The sequence below is a fragment of the Dendrobates tinctorius genome, unplaced genomic scaffold, assembly GCF_039654945.1.
Source record: "Dendrobates tinctorius isolate UK_male_01 unplaced genomic scaffold, ASM3965494v1 ptg000029l, whole genome shotgun sequence".
NCBI lineage: Eukaryota > Metazoa > Chordata > Amphibia > Anura > Dendrobatidae > Dendrobates > Dendrobates tinctorius.
This window is the reverse complement of record NW_027361697.1, coordinates 56,071,045-56,086,993: the sequence shown is the minus strand read 5'-3', so window position 1 is coordinate 56,086,993 and position 15,949 is coordinate 56,071,045. Positions and strand designations below refer to the sequence as shown.

The window sequence follows — 15,949 nt, the reverse complement described above, 5'->3', positions numbered from 1 at the left end:
ACAATGAAGAATGTGGGGCTAAAGCAACATTTTTGTGGGAAAAAGTAAGATTGTAATTTTTTCCATTTTTTTCCATCCTCATTGTTTTAATTCCTGTGATGCACCTAAGCAGTTGATAAACTTCTTAAAGGGAATCTGTCACCCTTTTTTTGGCCTATTAGCTGCCGGCATAGACATCGGGTGCTTATCTACAGCATTCTGTAATGCTGTAGATAAGCCCCCGATGTAATCTGAAAGAGAAGAAAAACACGTTATATTATACTCACCGAGGTGGGTGGTCCGGTCCGATGGGTGTTGAGGGCAGAGCAGAATTCTGCAGTGCGCAGGCGTCGGGAGAGGTCTGGCGCCTGCGCACTGCAGAATTCTGCTCTGCCCTCAACAGGGTAGAGCAATGCGCCGGAGCCGGAGCCATTTCAGGACGGGAGAAGAGGGCATCATCGCATGAAGGGAGGCGCCGGACCGGACCGCAACACCCATCGGACCGGACCGCCCACCTTGGTGAGTATAATATAACGTGTTTTTCTTCTCTTTCAGGTTACATCGGGGGCTTATGTACAGCATTACAGAATGCTGTACATAAGCCCCCGATGTCTATGTCGGCAGCTAATAGGCCAAAAAAAGGGTGACAGATTCCCTTTAAATGTGGTTTTGAGCAATTTGAGGGGTGCAGTTTTTAAAATGGTGTCACTATTGGATATTTTCTGTAATGTAGGCACCTCAAAGTCACTTAAAATGTGCTGTGGTCATTAAAAAAAAAAAAATACTGTAGGTTTTGTAAATTTTGTTGGAAAAATGGAAAATTGCTGATAAACTTTTAATCCTTGTAACTTCCTAACAAAAAAAATGCATAAGATATTATTCTAATGTAAAGTAGACTTATGGCAAATGTTATTTAATAACTTTTTTTTATGTTACAACTCTCTAATTTAAGGGCAAAAAAAATTAAAAGTTTGAAATTGCGAAATTTTCAAATTTGTTTATCAAATAGTTGATATTTCCATAAATAACTGTAAATCATAGCAACCAAAATTAACTACTATCATGAAGTATGACATGTCATGAAAAAAAAAAAATCATAGATTCACCGAGATACTTTGAAGCGTTTTTTAGTTATCGTCTCATAAAGTGACACTGGTCAGATTTAAAAAAATGAAGCCCGGTCATTAAAGTGGCTCGGTCCTTAAGGGGTTAGTACAAATTAGACTGCCATCAAAGGAAGGTGTCAGTTACACTTCCTATTATACTCTATGGAGGGGTGAAGGGAGAGGTGGAGCTACAAACGGGGTGAGGAAACAGGCAAAGAGAGACGCTGACACATGATATGGCAATGTCCCACTATCCTACATTACTGGAAAGAGGTGACATCACTGGTGCAAACTCCTGTCCCTCTTGAACCACTGGTCTGCTTGTTTGGGGTATGGGAGGAGGAGGTTTGGGGTCACCATGTTGGGATTTTTCTACGTGAAACGCTGTTTATGGCACGGAAAGTATTGGCACTACGGTGGATGGGTAATTCATGTCCCTCTCTTAGAACCTGGATTGACTTGGTAAACACGATTGTCCCATACGAGCGCACATTATATCAGAACAGGGCAAATTTGAAAAAATCTGGGAGAAGTGGAACTCTTCTCATCTTACTTTGTAGAATGGAGACATTGCATGTGAGACAATATAGTGCAAGACAGTAGGCTGCGAATTAGGAAATAGTTGACGTAGTTGTAGTTTAGTTTAGGAATTTATAATCAATCTACATTATCTGAGCGACATGATAAAGGCCTGTGAGATATGACTGATGTACATGCTCATGATGTATAGCCTGTTGTTCCTCGTATATGCTTGGGGGATTATGCATATATTACCCGTATATTAATAAGAGTATTCAATTTTTGTTTCGTATTTAACAAAAAGACGGCAGTGTGTATGCTCTGTACAATGTTCACAACCACAAGCAAATATGTATGTTGTACATTACATCCTTTTCTTGTTTCAAAGTTTAATAAACGAACAAAAAAAAAAAAAAGACGCTGAAAGATCATGTTGATTTTTTAACAAGTCTTTGACATTACTTCAGAGTTGGATTCACATCAACACTGCTCAGTACTGCAGTATATTTACCTTTATGAACCTGATTCTGTTTGTGCTGCCAAAGACCGCTGCATGCTGCTGCTACATCGGACTGTAGTGCAAATGAAAGGTATCGTGACCGAGACAAGTCACAAAAATTCCAACTGGTTCCATCTTCTTGCAACTTGCTTACCTAGTTAACTTGTGGGTCATAATGCTGCTCACTTACGTTATATTGTAATATAGAGCAATTGGAGATCTCTGGCTGCATGACTTGTCGTGATCTGAGATGCAATGTAGCCCTAGCATAGACCTGTGTGTTGGTGGCTTTATGGAGGCCATGCGATAAGTTAATGTTTGGTGGTGGTTTTGATGTTGGGGCCTATGGGAGCTCTTTTCTAGTTTTCTGACAATATTAGCATTTATCTCTTGCTTTTCTGCGCTTCGACCTTGCTGCTCTCTTTGTACTGTGTCAGATCTCTTGGACAGCACATCTTGATTCTCCTGTCTGGCCACCGTGTGTCTGTCCTCTCAGTCACTGGGCTGCAGACTCACATAGTAGGTAACATTGCATAGGTAGTGAAGTATTGCTAAATACTGATTGGTTAAAAACGTATCTGTAATAAGTATAACAAGTTTTTGTAAATTTTGAAAACACTGTCTCTTTTCCGAAAACCTACAAAAGCAACAAGTGAGGAAGACTTATTTTCACGGTGTTCTATATGCTTTTACAGGCCAGAATCTTAGCATCAGATATCTCTTTAGCTTTTATTTAGGATCAGCCTCATCATACCTGTCTGCAGGCTTTCAGCAGATAATATTGCTAGATCTAGGGATCTATGCATCTCTCTGTGATCCGCTGTGATACTTTTCCAATTGTTTTGTTCATTCTCTTGAAATCTCCAAACCCTGTTATCTAACTTTGCATTGTCTACGGGCTTTTTATTCTAAGCGATGTGAGCCCATACAAACCTTGTGAGGAATGAAATATTTATATAATGTCATACCGGAGCATTTTAAGTCCACATGTATAATGTACGCCACGTAGAAATGATCCGACAGCGAGCGCTGCATCGTAGCTCTGCCGACATGGCTATCAGTCTGGCAAGTCAAATGCCTGTTCAGGCTCTTTTGTCACATTGTAACCACTTGAAGTGTCATGTTCAAGAACACAGCATCTATAAAGCAGATTAGCAATGGCTCCCTTGTGTATTGTTTGAGGTTTGTGAATCAGCGGGATGGACTCTCCGAGAGGCTGGATGCAGCACTTGCTTATTTATCCACCAATCTGCCACTTCATCATCCACCTTCCTCCACCTCCTATTCATTGTCCTCACTTGTCACATGTAGCTTTGTCCTCACTTGTCACATGTAGCTTTGTCCTCACTTGTCACATGTAGCTTTGCTCTTAGTTTTTTTTCTAATATTAATATGTGCAAACTGTTAATTGCTGCACATCGATACGGTTTTGAATGACCTCTTTAACGAGCATTCTTCCTTGGAGTAATAGCAAATTTCGGCCCTTGACCTATGTATTTGGTGACGGTCAATATCGCCGCTGCCTTTATACTGCTCATGTGTGTGATCGCCTTTGTTCTTGTAAGTCTACAGTGGCAAAATCTCACTGCAAATAAATCTATGGAGAGATCCCATCTTACAAGAAGGAATGGCAACCATATAGACGAAAAAGGAATGTTGGCAGAGGTGCCAACTTGACTTTGTATTTTGTTTTCTAGACAGCTTATCAAAAAATCGCTAACAGACAATATTTTTACTGACACTTTAGAAAACCATAATTGGCCATTAAGATTATAAGCCAATAATTCTAATTAGAAGATAACAGCTGCATTCACTGTAAAATGATGATAATTACAGCCAAAATCATCTGTATAAGTTGCTTCAATTTCAAAAAAATTCATGGAGACTTTAAAAAATTTTTTTATGTGGATGAGGCAAAAAAGTGCCTTATTGACTATCCTGGAATTTCTGGACTGTCGACAACCCTGGCTGACACACTCACCAGTGCTTTATTCATTCAATCCATGAAAATGTTACACGCTATCTTGGTTTATACAGTACTTCTCTATACAGCTCTCAGAGTATATATACCAAGACAACATGAATAACATTTTCATGGATTGATTCAGTAAAGAAGTCTACAATGTTACTTACACGTGGATGTGCTTACCTCCCCAGATCTTAGAACAAATGTACTATAGGCTGCAGCCAGCCCATATAACAAGACGTTAGCAACACAGGTGCAAAATACCAGATCAGCAGCCACTCTCCACCTACCCATTTTTGGAGGGGTGATTGCCCAGTATGCAATTGCACAAAAAAGGCCCGAATAGGGCGTTGTCACACAAGGGTACTGCATAGTGTCTGGTTTACAGCCTATTAGTCACGACCCTACTTTTCGATTAGGCGGGCTAGCCAGCACACTTTCAATGCATCCCAGTGTGAACACCCCTAATGCGAGACCAGACGTGTTTGGGCTTGGCTGCACCCAAAAATAGTGCAAAAAATACATAAATAGTGGGGTATTGGCCGATATTTTGGCCAAAGTACGTAAGCTTGTAACCCTCGTCAAGGGTCCCCACGCTTACGAGTCCCTAACACTAAACTTACCTGCCCCTAACACCCTATAGTGAATTTGTTCTTCGATCTGGGCAGGTAAGTGGTGCTGCCTTTATTCTGCTTTTTAATCTGAATTTTTGGAGGTTTTTAGCCTTCTTTTGTGGCTTTGCTATTAGTTTACTTACACATGGATGTGCCAGCATTCCTCTTTCTCTTTTTTATCCATCTTATACTGCAAGTCAACAGTTGGAGCCGCATCAACTATATTAGCAATGGATTATTTGTATACATGTGGTGGGTTCAGCATGCTTTTTTCTTTTTACTAAAGGAAATCATAAGTGTAGATGTTACAGCAGCCACTACCCTACAGTAGCGGAACTCAAAGCTTGTGGGTAACAACACAAGATCTTCCAGAGGGTCGCTGCTATAATTGGTCTTTAACAGTATTCGTCTCATATGAGGAAGAGGTATTATTTGGGCCCCCCCTAGACTCCAAGGCCTCGGTGTGAGTGCACCATTGCCGTCCTTGTTGCTCTAAGTAAGAGAAACCTTTTAAAAGGACAGGTCAATCCTCTTTATAAATAAAATATCACAAGGATACCCCACTGTTTAGCTAAGTGATCAAACAATATTGTGGACAGATAGTAATGATTGCTATTTAGAAGAGTTGTCCCTGTCCTCACACACACGTATAACCGATAATCTGTCAGTCACCACCTAGAGGGGTCAGGAGCCCTTTCTTTGTGAATGAGAACCGCATACCCATTCCGGTTAGATCTCTGCTTGTAATGTGTTCTCCTTTATGTAAGGCATCCTATTTATGTGACAAGCGGGTGTCGTGTCAACAGGTCAGGAGCGGACATATCATTGATGCAACCTGTGCAGCCGCACAGGGGCCCAAGAGGTAAAGGGGCCCGTTTCAAGCTCCATGAGAGGTGGAATTGTGGATTATGATGAGAAAAGGGGCCCCTATATTGTTACTGCACAGGGGCCTTCTGTCCTTGTCTGACAATGCAACAGGTGTTTTGATTTGTATGAAAATATTGTTTTAAATCTCCCCTTTTCTGTTCTGTGGGAATTTACATTAAGGGTCTCTTATATTTGTATTTAAAAAAAATATATGGGCAAAGACTTTAATTTTCAGTTAGCCAGATCCATCATTATTAGCCTCTGATTCACTTCAGTCTTCATAATTGTAAGAGATCTTTTTTTTTAGCTTTGTATTATTGAAAAGGTTAAACGGCCAGATGAAAAGCTGTTTAAATGTGCTTGAAATGCATATTGAGAAAACATTGATATATACTTGCTTTATGATCGCTGCCCCGGCGTTCTGATTAAGGGACCTGACCACTGTATTCTACTTCTGACACAAAAAGGAGGGAGCGTCCTCTGTGTCGGGACATGACTAGTGATGTGTTTGTAGGGGGCTGGCTGTCTGGCTCATTTGCCAATCTAGCCCCTTTTTCTGTCTGTCCATCAGATGTGATAGATAAGGGGAGTAGCTAGCTGTAGCTCTGAGAACTTCACAGTCACTTGGCCACATGGGACGGAGGATGGAAGGGTTTTTACTCCATAGCTGTATGAAGCAAAGCGTTCGATTTTGAGCTCTATATCGGAGAAACGTGATTATATAATTAGTTCAGAATTTAGAATTTTACTGGAAAATAAAAATCTAAACAGTGGGTAAACTTTTGTCACATACTGGTCACATGGAATACACCTCATTTAAAGAATATGGATACCTGTACGGGGCGTTTTTCATCCCTAAATGTGCGTACTTTTTGCTAAAGGGCATGTCTGAAAAAATGTTGTGAAATATTTTGGATCTTCTGCAGCCTCTAAGTATCTCTGTGCATAGCAGACAGCTAAATGCGTCAACAGTAAAGTCACCAAGATACCCCTTTGTCTAGTTCCCCTGACGTTGTGATTATGTACAGTACAGAGCAATGGATGCCGTCGTCAGGCCCGGATTATATGTGCAATTCTATATTCTTATAGGGTATTCCCCACAAACATCAGTTCATTTTAAAGCTGATTTTAATCAACACATCTTGGAATAATAATAATTTCCACAATTGGATGTTTAAAAAATGTTCCTGTGCTGAGATAATCTTATAAATGTCCCCTGCTGTGTACTGGGGAGGAAGCAAAGCGTATACAGACAGGACAGCATGGAATCACAGCTGATTCTGTGAGATGAACCATTTCCCTACCTATTTTAAAAAAAATGTTTTACCTCAAAGAAATAATTATTTATGATCCCCTGCTGTCCTGTCTGTAATCTCTCTTTTGCTTCCCCCCCTGCCCAGGAGCTGTGGTATGATCAGACCGTGTTCCTGTACAGTCAGACACAGCCATTACACAGTACACAGCAGGGGCGCATTTATAAGATTATCTCAGCACAGGAACATTTTATTTAAACACATCCAATTGTGGAAATTATTATTATTCTAAGATCTATTGATTAAAATCAACTTTGTTCACTGGAAAACCCCTTGGAATTTTTAACTTTGAATTCCTGGTCTCTGTCGTATGGCCTGTGGTGATTAACCACCATGAGTGAATGTTCAGACTTGACTCTTGACACATTGGCCCCAAAAGTAATTGCTGACATAGGGATGATAAGTTGATAGAAGTGATAGTTGTGCTGTCACAAAATGACCTGGATGATGATCTATGACTGCCATGAGGAATGCTGGCCCACAAAATCCAAGAAGCCATGATGTACGGTGGAATAGACTCCCTCTGGTCATACTGTGTCTTCAGAGACTGGCAGTACAGAAAACCTGGTGATAATCTGCTCTCCGACATTGTGACTGACGGTTCCCATGTGTAGGGTCTCTAATTCCACTGCTAAAAAGCAGAACAGTTGGGAATGGCTCAAGCCAAAAGTAAAATTCAGATCAATTATTGCAGTGTCGGCCAAATTGTGTTAATGGGATACATGTATATTGACGGGAGAATAGAATAGAAGCACAGTTGGGTATCTTTTCCACTATGAGACTATAGAGGTCCTTAACAAGGCGAGTATGCTCCTGACTACAATATCATATGTGTTATTTACAGCCTAAGGTCTGTTCAGATGTCGTTATGTGAACACAATCCATGTATGTGATAGGACAGCTGCTCTACCTTACATGTTCATGAGTCTCCGTTCCTCCATTGGAGGCCAAGACTATGTTCACACATTGCTTTTTTTGCCGTTTTTTTTCTGCAGCCCAAACCTGATCTCTAGCCAGTAAAAAAATTGCAGTCAAGAACCTGCTTTTGCTGGCTATTTGTCTTCTTTACTTGCTACATTTTTCAGGATCCCAAAGTTTAGCTTTACTTCCACCATACAAGCATGAACAATACAAGGTGACAGGGCACCAATGTAAGATGTATGTGACACCATAAAACATTTTTGGGAAAAAGGGCAACTTGATCAAATTATTTAGTGAAAATGGAAAAAAAAATTTTTGATGTTTGAAAAAATAATGGTGGCTATTCTGAACTAAAAAAGTTAGAGTTCGTGAAAAAATATTCAATTACAAATGTAAAAACAGTGGGGGGCATTGAATTGGTTAAGCATAGTTTACCTAAGACATTGACAGTGCCTTTTGTAGGACGGACACTGTTTACGTTATAAACATTGGTCGGCCAGTGAGTTGGTCAGGTATTGTTCCATTTCACACCTTGGTCGGCCAATATTTACTTTATACATATCACTAATTTAATTAAACTGTACTATTCCTAAATGCCATCTGTACCTGCTTTTTTTTCCATTAAAAATGCAGCAAAAACTTATGGTAAGGTTTTTTGCTGGGTTTTTGAACTTGCTCATTGCTTTTTATGGGTGAAAAAACGCTGCAAAAAACGCTGAAAAAAGTGAAATGCTGCAGTTTTCTAATTCAGTCAGAAAGTAAAACAATGTGTGTGCAAGAGATTTCTGATAGCTTTTGCTGGTACTCTAAAAAAGCCGCTTTTAACCACTTAACGCCCTTGGTATTTTCTATTTTTGCCTTTCCGTTTTTGCTCCCCTTCTTCACAGAGCCATAACTTTTTTATTTTTACCATATCATGTACTGTAAAACTGGAAAAAAAAATTCCAAGTGCTATGAAATTCCCCAAAAAAGTGCAATTCAACAATTGTTTTTTTTTCTTTTTTTTTTTTTCACTAATTGCTAAAACTTACCTGCCATTATGATTGTCCAGGTGATCATGGGTTTACAGATTCCAAACATGTAAAAGGTTCTTTTTTTTATTAAAGTGGCAAAGAAAAATTCCAAAGTTTGTAAAAAAAAAAAAAAAGAAACGCCCTTCGCGTGCAGTTTCATCAGGGGGTACTGGGCAGTTAATGGGTTTTTGGTTTTTGTAGTGGTTCATTGTATGAAATAAAGGTTTGACATTTTGGGGCAAATTTTGTCTTATATTTTTATTATTTTGCTTGATAGTAGTTATTTAGTCATCAACCAGATTGGTATGGGATTATCAGAATCAAACCTCGGTATATATGGCTATCAGCTTTTGAAAATCTTCATTGATTAGCGTTTTTTCAACAGCAGGGCCACTACACAGGAAACTCAAGTATTATACAGTTTGCATTAAAATTACTGTACTACCTATGTACTATATGGACGTGTCTAAACCCCCAAAATGAGAAGAACCCTCTTATAGCTGTACTCCACTCTAAGGGGTCATACTCACATGCGAGAAACTCCGACGAGTCTTGGACGTCAATACCCGGCTCTGCCGCCGGCACTTGGATCGGAGCGTTCAGCTGCATAGAAATACATGCAGCTGAACGGTCCGATCCGAGTGCCGGCGGCAGTGCCGGGTATTGACGTGCGAGACTCGTCCGAGTTTTTTGCATGTGAGTACGAGCCCTAAAGCTACTTTAGGGACAACAGGGGGACTCAGTGATTAGCACTGCAGCCTTGCAGCGCTGGGGTACCGGGTTAAAATCCCACCAAGGACAAGATCTGCAAAGTGTATGTCCTCCCCATGTTTGCGTGGGTTTCCCACAGGTTCACCGGTTTCCTCCCACGCTTGAAAGTCCCAATGGAGACAGCGCTGATAATGTCTGTAAAGCGCTGTGGAATATGACGGCACTATGGAAATTAGTAAAATACTTAGTTACTGTACATTCACACATTCAAGTGTGACACGTGTCACACTCATTATATGGATGTGTGCTGTCCGGGAAAATACGGGTAGCGCTAGTACGTGTCACACGCATTATATGGATGTGTGCTGTCCGGGAAAAAACGGGCAGCGCTAGTACGTGTCACACTCATTATATGGATGTGTGCTGTCCGGGAAAAAACGGGCAGCGCTAGTACGTGTCACACTCATTATATGGATGTGTGCTGTCCGGGAAAAAACGGGCAGCGCTAGTACGTGTCACACGCATTATATGGATGTGTGGAGTCCGAGCACTTACACATGTAATTAATAAGGCACTATTTTCTTCTGAGTATTGGATCAGAATCGCCTGTATAAGTCTATGAATGCTTAAAAAAAAAAAAATCTGATCCTGTGCAGATAATCTATAGAGCTCCTGATTTTTAAAGATACATTGCTATTAACCAAGGAAACTGCATTTGATCATGTGCATTTTAAAATATTGATGTCTAAAAAGGAATGACACACAGCCCTCACAAACGGAAAGAGATGACAATACAGATAATTGTCTGCATTTTCTGCATGAACCTTGGCTGATCTTTCCTTTGCTCGTCTGACCCCGGCACTCCTCTGACCCCGGCTTTATGGTTCTGGGTCCTGATCAGGGAATCTCACTCTTCTAGTGACTCATACTACTTTTCTATAAAGAGGGCATCCTTTGACACTAAAAATTGAAATAGATTAAAAGACTTCAATCTAATTTTGGTTTAAAATCATTGCTCTTTTTCTGGCTAATGTGTTATGTGCAGCGCACCGGCTGTGGTGTTGGGGGAAAGCTCTATTCTAATTATGTACTGTAAGCAGTTTGGCTTTGATTGGAAGATTACAGGTTACTCTGTATAACAGCCAGACATCGCTTGTGCCCAATTGTAGAGGTCAGGATTAACTCTTTGAGGTTCACCGAAGTCTTGGGAGTGTGTGTACAAGAATTATGATTATCCTTGGACGCGAAGTTGTCAATATTAATGTCTCTGGTGGTTCCATCCTGTCCTGACTCCTCTGATTAATGCTCTGTGTTAATTATTTACAGATCCGGCCTTACTCTGGAAGTTCCCGGAGGAGTTCTCGGACCAGGTTGGTAACATCACAAGTAGGTCTGATTGTGTGAGGGCCCGGCGAGCGCGGCTGGATGTAATGATGTGTGCACACCTCCACTTCCCAGGAACATCTCTGGACTGTGTGCAGCTCACAATTACCTTCGTATTTGTCAGTGGTAAATCTGCCGCATTATCTGATGGCGTGACCTGAACCTGCAATGACTCTACTGACCTTCAAGCTCACAGGATGAATTCTGCATATGTAAAGCACCTATAATTAGGCCCAAGCACAGCACTCTGTCGTGAACTTTACTTTCAGTATGGAATTCTTGATGAATGTATTCAGTTTGTTAGAATAATCTGGAATGTTATTTTCAGCAATTCTGTGTCAGAACTGATTTCCGTACAGATGGGAATGATCATAAGAATAGTTTAGATTACTGTCATGGTAAAGAATGACTCCACATAGATCCGCTGTAGAGTTTCCACCGCTGATGGGTATGCAGATGACACCTCATCCACACTCTGTGAAGACAGTGTTAAGTGAAAATTGACATACGCTACACATTGTATATCTGCATTTCAGTTTATGCTGTGGATTTTTACCTTGGATTTTACCATGGTTTTCACCCTTCGCAATACATCGGGTAAAATCTGCAGCATTTCCACTCAGTGCTATCGTCCAAGTTCATAGGCCGTTGTTTTAGGTTCCACACCTATTAGATGAAAATTAGTCTGTGCTCCAATTGGGAACTCATGCGCTTTTGACAAATCTTATCTTATCGTGCATGTGCAGATCTGATTGTGCCGTTACACATGTCCAACATTCACAGTCCATGCTCGGATTGCCTTGACCGCGGGTCTCTTCATCCAAACGCAGCAGATTCACATATGCCTATGAGGCTGTTATGCCCATTTACTCAGCTGATATGTGGCTTTCCTAAGAGTTTGACCACCATTGATTGGATACCCTATGACCATATACATAATTTATTAACTTTAATTATTTTTTGGGAAGGAATTGCTGTTATGCTGTGTTTTTTCTTTTTTTGTAATTTGTCATTCACTGTGCGGATTATATAATGTGATAAATAATATGAATATAGCATTACATTGTCAAAGTAAAACTATTTGTTGGGAAAAAGGTTTTAGGTAAATTTTAGTATCACTAATGTAATAAAATCTAGCCATATTTGATGTGGACAGTTTCCAGTTACTGAAGGTGTTGGGGTTTTGGGAGCCTTGGCCGGGTATTATGGGCCGCACTGTGGCTGTCATCTTTACAAGATCAATGGCAGTCACTTTCAGGGGGACACCGCGACGTGCCGTTATTATAAAGGTACAGGTCAGGAATTATGAGGATAATGCGGTAGTTGCCTTTATGGGGGGGCTAGCCACGCATTATAAGGCCATTGTGGGTTTCGGCAATATGGGGCATCTCAAATAGGCATTAATCTTACAGGGACAGTGGGGCAGTGGTTGTCGCTTACTTAAGAAGGGGGCATGTTTGACAAAACCCGTCTTTCCTGCATTCAGAAGGGCTGTACTGTATTGTGGCCGCACAGGATGTATTAGTGGGTCAATGGGCAGGGGCTATGGAAGGACCAGCAGCCTCTTTACCACCACTTGAGGCTTGGTGCTCTCAGGCATCTCCACTCACATCCAAGAGTTGGAATAAAGGAGATGAATAAGATGCAGCATATAGAGAGTGTGTGTGGGGAGGCTGTGTAGCCTCAGATGACCTCCACTTCTCCCCTATGTGGCTTGATAAGGCGCTAATACCAAATACATGGTGCTGGTTTGCTCTCACACCCATCTTGTGCTGTGTCACTTCAAAGCCATAGAGATATTCAGCCACCTGAGCTATGGCGGCAGCTAAAAAGGCATTACCAGTATTGACCTCACCTGGTGGTAGATGCGAAATTGAAGCCCTTATCCAATGGTAGGCAAGCTGTCTCAGACAATGGGCCCTATAGCACTGCTGTGTCAACACTGATCTTCTTATACTTAGTTCCAAATGTTGGGATTTGATAAAATCTTATTTTTACAGATCATAGAGTCAGGGAATAGTGACTACTGCCAATAATTCTCTTAATAGACGATTGAATATGTACACCGGGCTCTAGGTCCTATCCTTAAGGATGAGAACGTGTAAACCTCTCACCCCGCAGCGCTGGTCCTTGAGATCGGGTACGGAGTCTCACCATCATGCATCACCCGTCATGAGATTAGCACGTAGAGCCATAGGAGTGGAAACCATAAATGTACCAGGGAAATGGCGGATTCCTTGTTACACGGATATCCAGTCATTCACTGTACAATAGGTCATTGTTTTAGGCTGCATTCAGTTTTTATTGAGTTTCTGATGTTACAGATATTCTGCACCTATTATGTAAATTAGGTTACTTGCATTTTTTCATTGTGTTTTTGAGTGCCGTTCTTTACATTCCTTTTTATCGCTTTTTTGACAGTGTTTTTTTTTTTTTTTTTTAACTTTTTGGTGTGTCATGTTTTAAATAAAGCTGCTTTGTTTTTGATGCTTCCTGATATTTGGCTTTGACTTTATTGACAGTCATGTGCAGATTACATGCCTTTTTGATGCATTTCTTCCGTGGATTTACCTGTTTATGGGAAAATGGTGCACATACATCTCAGCAGGCCCGCAAAAGAAATTTACATGTTGTGGACTCAATCTGGAGACCAGTTTACAAGGAGCTAAAAAAAAAAAAAAGCACAATGTGCACAAGGTTTCTATAAATCCCATCCACATGGCTGGAGCCGAAAGATGCTGCGTTTTTGATGCATGCGCCAGAAACTCATGGTGGGCACACAGCCTTAACTTTCCCAAAGTCCTGCGTTGGGGCGTAGTGATGTGAGCGCAGGCTCTGTATTCCATCCTCTAAACCTGCTTTGTGGTTACGGCACGTGTGACATCTGAATGGCAGACTCACTTCTTAACCACTTAATCTGGGGTTAATGGCCACGTCTGTAATGGTCTTTAAGGGATAATCTCATTTAGAAATTTCCATCTCTATTTCCTACGGCCGGGCTGCTTTGATTCTCGAGGTGATTACGTTTTACGGCGCGTCATTGCATTTTTACCATAGACAGTGGCTCACTGTAAACCAGTGTATATTGGATATCCTGGGTCTCATTTTTTTTAGTTTACTCTACAATAATAAGTCACATTTTACTTATAATTAACTTTAAAAAATAAAAAAAAATAAAAATCTTAATTATTCATATCCACGAGGGATAATACGATTACACCGTCATGTTCTAATTGAAATGATGGAAACGGCGCTTCTTACAATGTAGTAATGTGTATGAGCTATTAGAAAGCGTTCGCCTTTGTTGTGCGGAAGGGTTAAAAGTGCATGTTGGAGATTACGATGAAGAAACAGTTTTTCTTTACCGGGAGGGCATTTTAAGAATCAAACCAGCATATGGCACCAGGCAAGACCCCCCCACCTATCTGCCTCTTTCGTCTGCCAAAGCCCCTTTGTCTCGGCCCCATTGTTACCGGGACTTATTGACAGTTGTAGAACGTAGCTGAAGACACGAGGGACACCCACCACCCCGGGGAGAGGCACAGGCATGGATTATGGAAATATGAATTGATCTTTAGAAGAAGGGCCCTTCCTCTGTTCTGCAGGAAACACAATGACGAGGGGGAGCAGGGGCTCCGGCGAGATGTGAACGCTGAGAATGGGGCTGGGAGCGCACCCTACCCAGCTGTTGGTAAAAATAAAAAAGGAGAATGTAGCATTGGTACATCACAGGGAGCTGTGAAAAGGCAGAGGATAATGAAGCTACTTGTTAGACATATTTTGGAATAATGTATGCGGCAGAGTTTAATCCCCTTATATCCAGACACTCTTTTAATAATGCAGAGGATGTTGCCAGCAGGTTTCAAAGCTAAATTCTGTCATTTTGACTGGTGTGAAAGAAGCTTGTGTGTGGGTTGTGAGATATATCTATTTATCTGCGCGGCTTGTGCGAGGGGTAGTGGGCGCGGGGTTCCTCCTCGCGCACACGCTTTAATTATTATTTTTCGTCTCTTTCTCTTTGACAGCTCATCGTAGTGTTATTTATTTCGCTCCATAGCTGCTATTACTGTCCTGTCTCATACCTACGCTAATTGCCAGCATTGATAGTCTATAGCCGCGGTGTGCATGGCAACTTCAGCCACATTGCACTCCAATACAAGTGAATGGAAGAATGTGATGAGACTGCGGCGGTCGGTATTCAGTCATTTTTGTGTGGGACTGTGAGATTTACACAAAGTTGCAGTTACTATAGCTATTACTAACGCAACCTACTGTTGGCGTCACATTGACGTGTGTTACTCCATACAATACAAACTCTGATGCCTAACTACATGTTGTATATCCATGAAAGACTAGGTCACCTGGTGCTCTATCTGCCATATACCATCCAATATATTATTCACTTATCACCTACACACCATTATTATGTACATATACCATCTTATATATTATTCACTTATCACCTACACACCATTATTATGTACATATACCATCCTATTTATTATTCACTTATCACCTACACACAATTATTATGTACATATTCCATCTTATATAATATTCACTTATCACCTACACACCATTATTATGTGCATATACCATTCTATTTATTATTCACTTATCACCTACACACCATTATTATGTACATATACCATCTTATATATTATTCACTTATCAACTACACACCATTATTATGTACATATACCATCCTATTTATTATTCACTTATCACCTACACACCATTATTATGTACATATACCATCTTATATATTATTCACTTATCACCTACACACCATTATTATGTACATATACCATCCTATTTATTATTCACTTATCACCTACACACCATTATTATGTACATATTCCATCTTATATAATATTCACTTATCACCTACACACCATTATTATGTGCATATACCATTCTATTTATTATTCACTTATCACCTACACACCATTATTATGTGCATATACCATCCAATATATTATTCACTTATCACCTACACACCATTATTATGTACATATACCATCTTATATATTATTCACTTTTCACCTACACACCATT

General features: G+C 40.5%; 1 protein-coding gene across 4 annotated transcripts in view; it reads left to right on the top strand.

The window, feature by feature from the left end:
• DENND1B (DENN domain containing 1B) overlaps positions 1 to 15,949 on the top strand; it is a 270,500-nt gene that overhangs the window by 63,279 nt on the left and 191,272 nt on the right. For all 4 annotated transcript variants that reach the window (XM_073571725.1, XM_073571723.1, XM_073571724.1 and 1 more), the window contains exon 3: positions 10,835 to 10,878. In XM_073571725.1, coding sequence (XP_073427826.1) covers positions 10,835 to 10,878 — 44 coding nt within the window. The remainder of the gene's footprint in view (positions 1 to 10,834; positions 10,879 to 15,949) is intronic.